The sequence below is a fragment of the Hemiscyllium ocellatum genome, chromosome 10 (genome assembly GCF_020745735.1).
Source record: "Hemiscyllium ocellatum isolate sHemOce1 chromosome 10, sHemOce1.pat.X.cur, whole genome shotgun sequence".
Classification (NCBI taxonomy): domain Eukaryota; kingdom Metazoa; phylum Chordata; class Chondrichthyes; order Orectolobiformes; family Hemiscylliidae; genus Hemiscyllium; species Hemiscyllium ocellatum.
Window position 1 is genome coordinate 98,179,380 of NC_083410.1, and position 13,885 is coordinate 98,193,264.

At 40.9% G+C, this 13,885-nt stretch overlaps 1 protein-coding gene across 1 annotated transcript in view; it reads left to right on the forward strand.

Annotated features, from left to right (window-relative positions):
* Window positions 1–13,885, forward strand: part of cfap61 (cilia and flagella associated protein 61) — a 236,030-nt gene that overhangs the window by 38,099 nt on the left and 184,046 nt on the right. The window contains exon 6 of the mRNA XM_060831159.1: window positions 12,754–12,886. Within this exon, the coding sequence (XP_060687142.1) occupies window positions 12,754–12,886 (133 nt within the window). The remainder of the gene's footprint in view (window positions 1–12,753; window positions 12,887–13,885) is intronic.

Below are 13,885 nucleotides of genomic sequence, written 5' to 3' on the forward strand. Positions count from 1 at the left end.
TGGCCATGCTAAATTGCCCCTAGTGTTCGGTAAAAAGGGGTACATGTAGGGGTATGGGTGGGTTGCGCTTCGGCGGGTCAGTGTGGACTTGTTGGGCTGAAAGGCCTGTTTCCACACTGTAAGTAATCTTAACTTTCAGAGTTGGAGAGTCTAAAATATTGAAGCTAAGTAAAAATGAAGGTAGTCATATGATGGCCGGCTAAGAAACCACCTGAAGGTGGGTGTATAACCAAGCAAAGGGAATTACTGGTCAGTAAGGGCATTAGCACTATAGGGGGCGAGAGCACAAGAACTCAGGAACACAGAAGGAATTAGAGTATGACAATATGGCCCAATAAGCCTCCTCTGCCATTTAATGCAATCATAGCAGACCTTAGGCTTTAATTTCACTTCTCTGCCTACTCCCCAAACTCTTTGATTCCCTGAGAAGCAAAAACTATATCTGTCCCATCCTTAGATATATTTCAAATGACGGAGCATCCATAATTCTCTGGCTAGAGGTCTACATATAAATCTCTTTACACTGATCTGCTAGAGACTTGAGAAGACACAAAATTGATTAAAAATAACTTTTGCATTTGCTTTCTACTTTACAAGATGTAAGAGGAAGTTATTCCAGCTTTGACTGCTCAATCACTCAAGTGTCAGTAATTTGGCCATGGCACTGCAAAGTCCAAGAGGAGCACTAATTGCATTTCATGTGATAAAGGCTACATAACATATTTGTGTTCTATACCAAAGCATAATGCTAGATTGACAACTTTGTCAACTCTATTCTGTGTATGCACAAAATTGCCACAATATAGAAGGTCCCATTGATCATTGAGGTGCTAGGACATGTGGAAAGAACAGTTCATAAGCAGACAGTGCTTTCAGCATTATTAAGAGATACATAAAATAAAAGTGCTTGGAGATGATGTTGAACATCACTTCTCAGGCCTCAGCTGCTGTATTGTGTACAATTTTAGGTAATACCTTATAGTAAAGTAAGAAGCAAAATTGTCATAGTCCCAGACGATTGCACCCTCATTAGAGAAATGACAGGTGGTGGTTAACCTGAGGTTCCTCGCTTGAGCTGTAGTGACCAAGGTTGAGAAGATGGATCTTCATAGTAATCTCAGCTGGTGTGGGACTTGAACCTGTGTTTAGGCCTTGCAAGCTGATCATCCGACCAACAGAGATAACCAATTCCCTTATGTGAAAAATATGAATGTACAGTATTGGAGAGAGTGCAGAAGTATGTTCTAAGAATGAGAATTAAAGAAGTTGTGAGTGTCCTCCTTGGAAGGAAACCTCAAAGTAAAATTGATAGAAATTTTCAAAATCATGAGCAGGCTGGATAGAGTAGATAGGGAGAAGCTATTCCCAGTCATAAACAAAATGATCAAGAGGGCATAGATTTAAAGTGATATGCAAATTAAGCAAAGATGATGTGAGAAAAAAACTTTTTCATACAGCGGGTAGTTGGGGATGGAATGCACTACCTGGAAATATGGTGGAAATGAGGTACCTCTTTGGGCACATCTGGGAATCTGTGTACAACTTGTGTTTGAAATTTTGCGTTTGATTTTTCAAAGTGAAGTTATTATCTGAGTTTTCGTTCAAACCTATTTGCATAATCACACATGTAAAATCATTTATGAACTTTGCAAACAATACAGCGTCTTAAAAGCAATAATTGGTGTACTTTTAAAATATGGTGGCAAGTTCAATTGAGGTATTCAAAAGGGCATTGATGATTGTTTGAATAAAAATTATGGGATATGGGGAAAAGGCAGGAGATTGGCACTGGGTGATAGGACTCGTGCAGATACAATGGGCCAAATGGCCTCTTTGGCACTGTAACAATTTGATGATTCTGTATCACAAGTATTGAGAAGTCAAATCATGTAATAAATAAGGGTAAAAAATCAAACATATGTGAAAGTGTCTGAGGTAACGACTTGGATTACAATATCTTACAAAAGTACAAACAACAGCACGACAGGCAGCATTGACGCTGATGCAGTAAACAGACTTAAATGTTCAAAGCATGTCATCAATCCAGATTATGGACTGCTCATTTTCGTTAGATTAGCAATCAAACATTATGGTGACAACACAAAAGATTTGCTGGCATTTATCAAGCAACATGATAAGCCATTAGTGAGCCTCAGTTGAGTACACTCATGGCTGAAACAAATCAGGTCTATCAAAATAAGAGCTTGTCAGTGAAGGAAATAAACATGTTGGTGTAGTTTTCTCTTTGGGTACATCTGGGAATCTGGGAATTTGTGTTTGAACTTGCATTGGTTTTTCAAAGTGAAATTATTATCTGAGTTTTCATTCAAACCTATTTGCATAATCACACATGTAAAATCATTTATGAACCTTGCAAACATACAGCATTTTAAAAATAATAATAGGTGTACTTTAAAAAATAAACCTTGCACAGTTTTCTTAACATAGCTGAAAATTGTTTTAAAACAAATATAAGCATTTTTAAAACATAGCTAGTCCATCATGTATGAAATCATTTGAACAGACTTTAAAAAAACTATATTGAACCATTTTCTAATTTTGTGGGTGTAAATTAGTCCGTTTCTTAATACATTCAACAGTTTCAAATTTAAGATGTTTAAAACAGCAATTCTGCTTTGTGATTAAAAGTAATAGTTTAATTTGGTCTGACACATTGACAGATTGTTAACAGAAACTCACCATGCCCATTATTTTGAATTGGGAAGCAGGCAGATGTTTGAACTGTGCTTTAAGTGTCTCTGCAGTAGCCGGTGTGCCCTGTAATGAAAATATAAGAAATAAGAGCAGGAGCCTGCGGCACCATTCAATAAAATTATGTCTGATCTTTTCATAGGCTCAGCTCTACTCACCCACCTGCTCACCATATCCTTTAATTCTTCTACTGTTCAAAAATTCATCTATCTTTGAACTAAAACCATTCAATGAGGTAGCCTCAACAGCTCCACTGGGTAGGGAATTCCATAGTTCACAACCCTCTGGGTGAAGAAGTTCCTCCTCAACTCAGCCCTAGATCTGCTTCCCCTTATTTTGAGGCTATGCCCCCTATTTCTAGTTCCCTGCTTCTATCTTATCTATTCACTTCATAATTTTATATGTTTCTACAAGATCCCCTCCCCCACCTCATTCTTTTAAATTCCAGTAAGTTTCGTCCCAGTCTACTCAATCTCTCCTCATAAGCCAACCCTCTCAATTCAGAATCAACCTAGTGAACCTTTTCTGTGCTCCCTGTAGTGCTAGTATATCCTTTCTCAAGTAAGGAGACTGAAATTGTACTCCAGGTGAGGCCTCGCCAGCAACCTATACAGCTGTAGTATCATCTCCCTATTTTTAAACTCCATCCACCTAGCAATGCAAGACAATAATCCATTTGCCTTCTTAATTACCTGCTGCACCTGCAAACCAACGTTTTGTGACTCATGCACAAGAACACCCAGGTCCCTCTGCACAACAGCATACTGCAATCTGTCGTCGTCTAAATAATAGTCAATTTTGCTATTATTCCTACCAGAATGCATGACCCCATATTTACCAACATTGTAATTCATCTGTCAGACCCTTGCCCATTCACTTAACCTATCTGCACCCCTTTGCAGACTTTCAGCATCTTTTGCACACTTTGTTGTACCACTCATTTTAGTGTCATTTTCAAACTTTGACACACTGCACTTGGTCCCCAACTGTCAATCATCTCTGTAAATTGTAAACAATTGTGGTCCCAGCACTAATCCATGAGGCATACTACTAGCCAACCAGAAAAACTTACATTTATCCCCACTCTTTGCTTTCTGTTAAGTTAATACATTTTCTGTCCGTGCTAATATGTAATGCCATGCAGCTGCATCTTATCATATGCAGCAACCTTTTGTGTAGCGCCTTCTGGACCTCCAACTATACCATATCTACCAGTTCCCCATTGTCCACTGTGCTCCTAATGTCTTCAAAGAATTCCAGTGCATTAATTAACCATTCCAGTAAATTAGCTAAACAAATTCATGCAGGAATGAGCTTCCTAAATGCCCTGCCAGTGTATTGGAGAGGTGCCAAGATGGCTGTCATGGACTGGCAAATGCCTGATGTCAATGTTTGTGGAAGTAACGGCGTGTACAGCTGGTGCGCATGCACCATGTCCTGAGATAGTATTTCCACTGTCTGGCATGAAAGTTGTTTGGAGCAAGTGATGAACAGAACCCGCCAGGTATGAGCTATGGTTTACATATTGAGTTTTCCCAATATCGTTCTTGCTTAGTGATCTTGGTAAGATGGGAGTCTGACTGTTAGTGAGGTGAGTTGTGCTGTTAATAAAACATTTAAGAATCAGTGATGACCATCAGTTGGCAACTCACCACTGCTGAGCAAAAATCTCACCATGCCATTTATGAAAAGCATAAAAGGTATTGCAAATTTCTTCCGATATCAAGAGAGGCCTCACTGCACTTGTCACCCTATTCACCACACATCTTGCTGGAGCTCATGTTGCTCAGACTCCCTATAAGATTGGTCCCAAGAGTGGCTTGGTAGCACCACTACTGACTAAGCTGGTTAAGCCCTAAAGGACTTAGGTGCTATACTGGGTCTGAGGTAGATGGTGAGGAAACCAACAAGAGGGAAAAAACATACTTGACTACATTCTCATTCAGCTGCCCGCTGTAGATGCATCTGTCTGGATGTGAGGAATGTCACTAAAGATCATGTCTGTCTATTGTGCACAAAGGAACTTTCACAATACAGAACTCATTCAAAAGTAATCTCCTATTGGGACCAAAATGGTAGTCCTGGAAGACTCCAATATCCATGTTAGGTGCCCCTCAATGTTGGAGCCAAAAAGCACCTACTGGAATAAAGACTTGTATTTACAATAAGTGATGATCTTAGGACCAGTCAAAGTGTTTTACAGCCAATGCTATAGCATAGGAACTGCAACCACCAATTAGCAAAGTCTCAAAAACATTTATGTGATAATGGCCACATAGTCTGTTTATCACTGAAATGTTTTGAGGGATAAACTTGGTTAAGTCACTTAGCAGGAGTCCTCTGTTGGTTGAAATAATCTCTTAGGACTTTTTATATCTATCAGAATGAGGAGACAAGCTTGGTTTAACTTATGATCTGAAAGGCATCATCTCCCATTCTGTCAATACTGCACTGGATATTAGCCTAGGTTATTTTCTCGACTCTTGTGTATGGGACTTGAGTCCAGAGCTTTCTGACTCAGATACAAAAATCATTGTGCTGTGGCTAATCAAAATATTGTGGATGCTAGAAAGCTGAAAGAAATTTACCTCTGGGGGTAGGAAATGGTTGCCCTAACCTGGCTGAAGGAAGCATTAACAACCCTCAATTTTTCTTGGTTTCTGGACATCTGCTGTGAATGGAGACAGGACTGAAAGAGTCTGGAGTTCTGAAGAATGGTCACGAGACCTAAAATATTAACTCTGATTTCTGTCCACAGATGTTGCCAGACCAACTGAATTTTCCCAGCAATTTCTGTTTTGTTTCTGAAAGGGTCTGAATCTGATTTAAATATATCATAGCATCAATTACTGTGGTTACTGTTTTATTGCACTTCCCGCTGATGAAAAAAGTTTTAGGAGAGTCAAAGGCCTTCAGACTGAGGTGAGAGAGCTCCTCATTTCACAGATGTGGACTTGGAGATCCTCTTTGAGGCAGTGAGGAGAGGAGGAAGGACCTGTAACCAAAAGATGTCCGGAAAAGGTTAGTCTCCCAAATCAAGACCTTTGGATGGAATTGCTGGGCCTGTGAACAGATAGCATGTTAACAGAAATGACCCAGTGTAGAAGGAAGTTCATTGACCTTATTCACTCTGGAAAGGTGAGTCACATGCTGAACTTTCAGGCTAGGCTTCTGTGTTCACCTTCCAGCAGTTGCTCCACCTGAAGAGTGGAGCACCTGACTGGGAATGAATCGGAACCATTGCTCTGTTGAGTACCTGCCATCACTGATGCATACAACTTATAATGAATAGGAGTATTTGGCCATGGAAGCCAGCATTTCCTTGTTGTGCACTCATTCTTTTGTCCTTGGAGGAGCAACATAATACGAGAGAGTAGTTTCAAACTGGAGGAGACCCTTCATACCTGCACTTCATCACCACAGTGGAAACGTGAACCAGGGACATCATCTAGGCTTGTTGTGGTGATTAGAGAGTACAGTTCATTCATGACAGGGATGCATTGTACTTCACCATTTTTTAATGGATGTCAAAGTGCAGCTGCATTGGGAAGCCTCAGCACTGTAGAGTCTTCTCCTCTCCAAATGTGTTTCTCAGAATTTTCTCAATCTGGTGTCCATCGAGGTCATGTGTGCCACTATGGCTCAGAACTTTAAATACATCAGCTTCCCCCATATCCTCATCTGGATGTTACTGCTGTGAAATCACAGACATGATCTGCATGAAACCTGATGTGAAGGGACCATCTTATGTTGCTCATTGGCCTTGGTGGAAGAAGTTTTTACATTTCAAATATGCTGAGCCACATGTCATGGCATTCTGACCTCTACCTCTGGGCATGATGCATCCACTGTTCCTCTCTCAGCTATGGAGAGTGAGCAGCTGTGGCTCTCTTGTATCTTCACTACATCATGAGGGAACCTATGGTTGGCAGCTCCAGGATACGGATCGGCTCCATATCTGCTAGATGCTCATGCTGGGCCTTGCCTTGTGGATGCATGCAATTTGTGTAGTAGCCCTGTGTGCAATGGATAGAAGGATAGCCATAACTACTATGAGCCCTGGATTCATAGAGTCATACAACATGGAAACAGACACTTTGGTCTAACTCATCTGTGCCAACCAGATATCCCAATCCGACCTAGTCCTATTTGCCAGCATTTGGCCCAGATCTCTCCAAACCTTTCCTATTCAAATTCCCATCCAGATGCCTTTTAAATGCTGTTAATTGTATCCGCCCCCACCACTTCCTTGTGCAGCTTGTTCAAGACACGCACCAGCCGCTGCATGAAGAAGTTACCCCTCAGGTCCTGTTGAAATCTTTCCCATCTCACCTTAAACCTCAGTTTTAAACTCTCACCCTAGGAAAAATAACTTAACTGTTCACCTTATCCATGCCCCTTATGATTTTATAAATTTCTGTAAAGTCACCCCTCAGCTTCTGACCCTCCGGGGAGAAACGCCCTAGCCTATTCAACACCTCTCAATAGCTCAAACCCTCCAGTCCTGGCGCCATACTTGTAAATTTTTTCCGCACTCTCTTTCGAGTTTAACACATCTTCCCATGGAAGGGTGACCAGAATCGTAGGCAGCATTCGAAAAGTAGCCTCATCAGTGTTCTGTAAAGCTGCAATATGACTGTCCAACTTCTATACTCGATGTTCTGACCAACAAATGCATGCATGCCAAATGCCTTCTTCACCATCCTGTTTATGTCCAACTCCACTTTCAAAGAATAATGCACTTGCACCCCTAGGTCTCTTTGTTCGCCAACGCTCTCCCATGCTCTACCATTAATTGATTAAGTCCTCCCCTGGTTTGCCTTACCAAAATACAACACCTCACATTTATCGAAATTAGACTACAAATGCCACTCTTCAGCCCATCGTCCCATCTGATCAAGGTCTCATTCTACTCTGAAATAGTCTTCTTCACTGTCCACTATGTCAACTATTTTGGTGTCATCTGTCAAGATTAGAATGGTGCTGGACGTGCATAGCAGGTCAGGCAGCATCCAAGGAAAAGGAAGATCGACGTTTCGGGCTGGGGCGCTTCATGGCTTCTGCCTGAAACGTCGATTTTCCTGCTCCCCGGATGCTGCCTGACCTTCTGTGCTTTTCTAGCACCACTCTAATCTTGACTCTAATCTCCATCATCTGCAGTCCTCACTTCGTCTTGTTGGTGTCATCTGTCTACTAGCCATGCCTCCTATAATCACATCCAAATCATTTATATAAATGATGAAAAACAATGCACCCAGCATCGATCCTTGTGGCACACCACTGATCACAGGCCCCCAGTCTGAATTGCAACCCTCTAGCACCATTCTTTGTCTCCTACTTTCAAGCCAAATTTGTATCCAGTTGGCTAGCTCCCCAGATCCCACATGATCTAAACTTACTAGCCAGTCTAGTATGCAGAATCTTGTCAAACGCTTTACTAAAATCCTTGTAGACAATGTCTACCGCTTTACCTACATCAATCTTCTTTGTCACCTCTTCAAAAAACTCAGTCAAGTTAGAGGTACCTGTCCTGTGACCTGTAGTTTTGGTGTCCCCTATCCCAGGAAAAACACCTTGGCTATTCACTCGATCCATGCACTTCATTATTTTATAAACTTGTGTAAGGTTCCCCCTCAGATTCTGAGGCTTCAGGGAATAAAAGCCCCAGCCTATTCAGCTTCTCCCTATAACTCAAACTCTCTCATGCACAAAGCCGTGTTGACTATCTCTAATCAGTCCTCCACTGTCAATGGTTACAATGAGCCTTGTGGGCAATATCAGAAACAAAGCAGATGCTCAGTAATGTGATAATTTCAGCTACACTGTTGAGACATGGTGGCCCTGACATGGAGGTCTTTGGAATTCCTCTCCATGGATGTTGTGCATGTTGCCTTGATTTAGATGCCTGCGGTTCAAGCCTTTTGATACACCTACAGATTTCATGTGTGACAGAAATAACGAGGACCTCTTCCACTCCCCTCCCCTCACCCTGGCCCAACCTCACCCCCAATCTCTTCAGTAACAAAGAAAGGCATCATTGCATATAGGATAATGATATGGACATTTTATGGGCCCAGTGAGCAGGTCCTGAACTTTGTGCAGACTATGGGACCTTGGAAAGTGACTGTTGCTTACGCAACCAAGGTGGATCCTTCCACACCATAAAACATTCTCTGTGCCTTATAGCCATTAATAAGATTGACTTGCAATGCTGAATGATGTGGCCAAGAATGCTTGAGGCCAAGATTTTTAGTTGACACAGTAGGTCAAAGCATGAAGGCCACGTACAGCATTTTGTGCTAATAGATGTCCTTCATCTGCTCTATGTGAGTAAATGTTCAGTCGCCTTTGAAGAGTCTCACATTGTCAAGAAGTAAAGCCCCTTATCTCAGAGAGAAACATCCACTCTGCTCACTCTGGGTGAGGTAGGAGCCATTTTCATTTCCATTAAACACTTGTAATTTGAACGACTATGAAAGGCATCACAGGTCGATCTTCCTGGAGTGAGTGACCGAATTAATCTTTCAGTTTAGGTGACTCCCCAAGCTTACATGTTCCTTTTATTTTTGCTGTCCCTTCCAATCCCATCAGATTTGAACTTCCCACATCCCTACACACATTGAACTGCTCTTCTCTTTATTTTACCCTCTGAGTCCTAGGCATACAGCTTATACATGCCAAACATCTGGGTGGTGGCGGCCATTGACAACCTCCCCTTCCCACATCCTTTATTGTCAACATGATTACATATTGAGTTGCCCCCTCCACAATTATTGTGCCCTCTGCATCACAGAATGTTGTCTCCAATTCCCATAATTGATTGCCTAATATCCCCATTAAATCAGAGGTATCTGATATTCCCCCCAGACTTTTAGTGCTGCTTTCTTGGCTGATTTACTGTTTCTCTGTGACATATCTTGTATTGCACACATCTGAGAAGGTCTACTATGTTAATGGTCCATATAGAGTCATCCCATGGCCCTCATTGTCAGACGCCTCCATGTTGCATTGAATCTAGAACTAAGGTAAACTGTTATTTATATGTGCTGTGACTGCAGAATGCTCTCCTCAGTAAGGAACTGTTTTGTCTCTGACATTGTCCACATTTACTGATTGGAACCATTATCAATGGATACATCTACAAGTGCCATCATCTTTGTGGCTGGGCCACAACGATGGCACAGAGGATTTGCAAAGGAACAAATGCATCAGCAAGCCCAGGACTAGCAGCAACCTTCAATGGTTGCTGAACAGCCTCCATATGAAGAAATTGTGTTTGAAGTTCTCCTTGGAATGCAGAGGAACTATAGGAGACCTAGGGTTTTCACCATCAATGTCATTTCCTCTTGATGAGTGAGGTGCAATGTTGCCACCAAGTAAGATGCCCTGGGTCACCCTCACAGAACTATGTCATCCATGAGTTTGACCTGAAGCAGAATATGGCTATCCTATCCCATCAAGGCTGATGGCTCCATTATACAACCACTTATTCTAAGCATAGATTCAATGCAACTTATTCTTCCACAAGCCAGACTGTGGGGCAATCTATAGGCATCATCAAGATGAAGTTCAAATGTTTGGATTGGTCTGGGTAGACTTTGCAGTACATTTGATCAGAGTGTACTGCATAACCTTGCATGCTCTGCACAACAGACAAAGAGAGGATATGATGGTGCTAAAGAACTAGCAGGCAGCAGTAATCTTCTGAGGAGGATGAGGATATTGAGCAGGAGAACCAACACCTTTGCCATGATATAGCAGTGCAGCATCAAGTGCAACAAGCCAGAGAATTTAATTGACAGTTGATATGAGTTGGGTATTTGTAAATTTGTTGCTGCTCAAAGGACCAAAAACCGTGTTATAATCCCAAAAATAAATACAGCTTATTTTTGTTCTTTCTTTTGTTGCTGAGGAAAACTTTATGTTAACAATTGTTTGAAGGCTTCACACCAACTGATGCTCCCATATTAAACAATCGCAAGATCTTACGGGTTGATGAGCACTAAGGAAAGAATAGCACTTCCTCAGACAATGTTACAACAGGAAGTGGCACTAAGCAATGGTAGTTTCTGTAGCTTCTGTCTTGTACCTGCAGCTAAAATGACAGTTGCTCAGACAGATGATAATTTAAACTGCCAGTATATTTCCAAATATGACATCTTTGTGCAGTTAAGTGTTGACCGTGCCACTTGTGCACTTTCTTTTTCCTTGCTCTCCTACTATATAGTTGCAGTTCAACATCTGCAGGTGGGGTGGACCGAGCCCCACTACAATGGAGCTTGTTGGCCTTAACGATTTGGGTGGACAGCCCTGGGACATTTGTAGCTATAGGGCCCAGAATGAATCTCAGCTGGACGTAGGTTCACCCTCCTTGGTTTGAACTTCCACACGGTTGGGGTTTGTGTGGAGGATGGTAATGGAAGGGCTTAACACCTCTGAAGTATCCTGGAACTCCATCTCAACATCTACCCACACCAGTAGTTCAAGAAGGCAGCTCACCACCATCTTCTCAAGGGAATCCAGGGTGGACAATAAGAAGCCCATTTCCCTCAATGAATAATGAAAAGGTCAGATGTCTGCGCTGTATGAAGAACAGTTTGTAGCCAGTCTTCTCAAAAAAAGATGTTTCAGTGACAAGTCTCCATTGTTAAGATCAGGGGAACTCCTCCACAGAAAGGCCTGTGGTTGGAGCTGGAGCCAAGCAGGAAGGAAGGATGGAGACACACACACACACCCCTAAAATGTAGTCATAGCATGGAATACAATACAATCTTACCAGCCTTGTTTCCAGAGCGAACATTATATAGCATGCCCCTTTTTTGTATCTGTCAAAATGTACAGATTATTTATCCAAGTTTTGTATGGAAACTTCATGAGCACATGTTTGAATGTAATGTTTAACAAAAACATCCTATTTAGATTCTGAGATTTCAATTAATTCGTCCAGATATTGTGAAGGCCAAAGAATCATTTCTGTTGCGTAGACTGTAATTGCATATCATGTGGAATCCATGACACAATTGAGAATTGACTGGGAAATGGAATTTTTCAATGTATGAGTCCCCTGCATCTGGAACCCTCCAAATTCTGAGGCTTCTAACTGACTTAAGCTGAATAACTACCCAGAAAAGATAATAGGATAAAAAAACCCAGGGTTTCTAGCCTTGATTCGAATGTCTGAGCTATTGTATGAGAAAATCACTGATGCAAACCTCTTCAACCACGCTGTGATGCAATTTATAAAGAAACCACAAAAGGCACTGAACTTTCACAATGGTTTTTCAATATTCAATAAGCTATATTTCATAATGTATGTGCCACTATTTAGATCTGTAATTTCTTTAACTATCCCAAGAATATTCAAGTAGAACTTCCACCTGTCCTGACCCCATGAAATTTCCTTAGTCAGGCCTTATTTTTTGTTCATGATGGGAATCACATGAGGACCCAGCAAAGCCCCTGAGGAAAGTTCTGGCAATGTTACAGACAAGAGGACATGATAATTTTAAAAGAGTGGACAGTCAAAAAATTGAAGATACCTAGTCTTCCTAGAGGCACATTCAAAAATGGATCAGATATACTACCTAACAGGAGATAAAATTACTGTTAAAGGACCTTTTACTGTTTCCTGCAGTGCCTCGAGGATTACGGCTACCTTTCTCTTGTCAGCCTCTAAATGTAATGGAATCTGCGAAGAATATCATCTGCATTGTAATTTACAAGTGGCAGGAAGGGTAGCACCAGTAAACAATTGTTTCACTGAGCTGGAGATAAAAATATAGGTCTTCATAGGCATGGAAGTAGCCCCCCCTTGACTATTTTCCCTCATGATCTTCTATTATCCTGTCCAATTTGGAGCAGTATAGTATTAGAAAATTAGCACTTTGAAAATTGTAAAGAATCACAACACATACCTAATTTATGGTTTAGTTTAGAACTGTACATTGACATTTAAACATTGTGATGCAAACTCCAAGAAAACATTTATAATGGCAATTGAAACACTTCTGAACTGAAATCCTTGAATTCTTGATTCCTCAGGATTGAGGATCATGATGATGTCACCCCTATCTTCAACAAGCAGACTGATACATTGAGATACACTTATGGTGAATACTTCCTGGCAGAACTAATAGAAGCTCAAGATGAAACAACCCGAGCTGCGGTCTCTGAGGTCTGTGTTTAGCTTTGTTTTTTATCATGCTAATAAACTTATTCTTAGATTTGTTTAACGAGCACCATGTACATGTTACATGGCAACATACACTATATAGCAAATGCAGAACACTGTTAAGACATGCAGAGAAAAATAGCAAATAGTATAGAGAAATACTAGTAAGAAAGCTAGTAAAGGATGTTGAAACAGCTAAAGAAACAGGTATTGTACCAAATAAAGGACATTATATATTAATTGCCCCATACCATATAGAGAACGAGTTTTAAAGTCTAGGACTATAGCATGGGAATTTCTGGAATTTATACTAGAATATATGACAATTTGAAAAATTTGGCTTGGCCCTAAGTTGGAAATCAGTTGAGACTGCCAAATGTAGCTTGGCTGTGATCTCTAAAGATGTAATAACCTTACAGATTTCTGGCTTGAGATATACCAAATTGTAAAGCATGTTAAGTAATATGTACTTCCTTGAGGTTTTGAGTTTGACTTTTTAGACAAGGCTTATTCTAAGTGCTTCAGGAAAAGGGCTATTGAATCAAACAAACCAAAACACCCCAATGGGTGAGCTAAATGTGGAGTTTAAAATTCATGATTCCACAGGTGACATATCAGAGTCCCTCTGTTAAATGTGAAAGATCAGTCAGATTTCCCACTTTTTGTTTACTGTGCCATATCCCCTGCTTTAAATTCTGAGTCTATGAATGTCAGTGAAAACCAGTTCAAGCATGTCTGTGATACCTGTTTGATACCAAAATTCACCATTTAAACTGGCACATGAAGGATGACAATATATAAGTGGTTTGGATGAATCTGGCACCTGTAATCAAATTGCATGGATCTGATCTAGAAATGTGGGAGTGGGAAGATGTAAATTCATGACCCTTCCATTGTGATATTGTGATGATGCTGTAGCTTTAGCAAGGCTATTTTGACCTTGGGTTTTTTTAAGAGAGGTCGTAAAGGCAAAGATGCCAAAATACCCTGGATGAGCCCCCA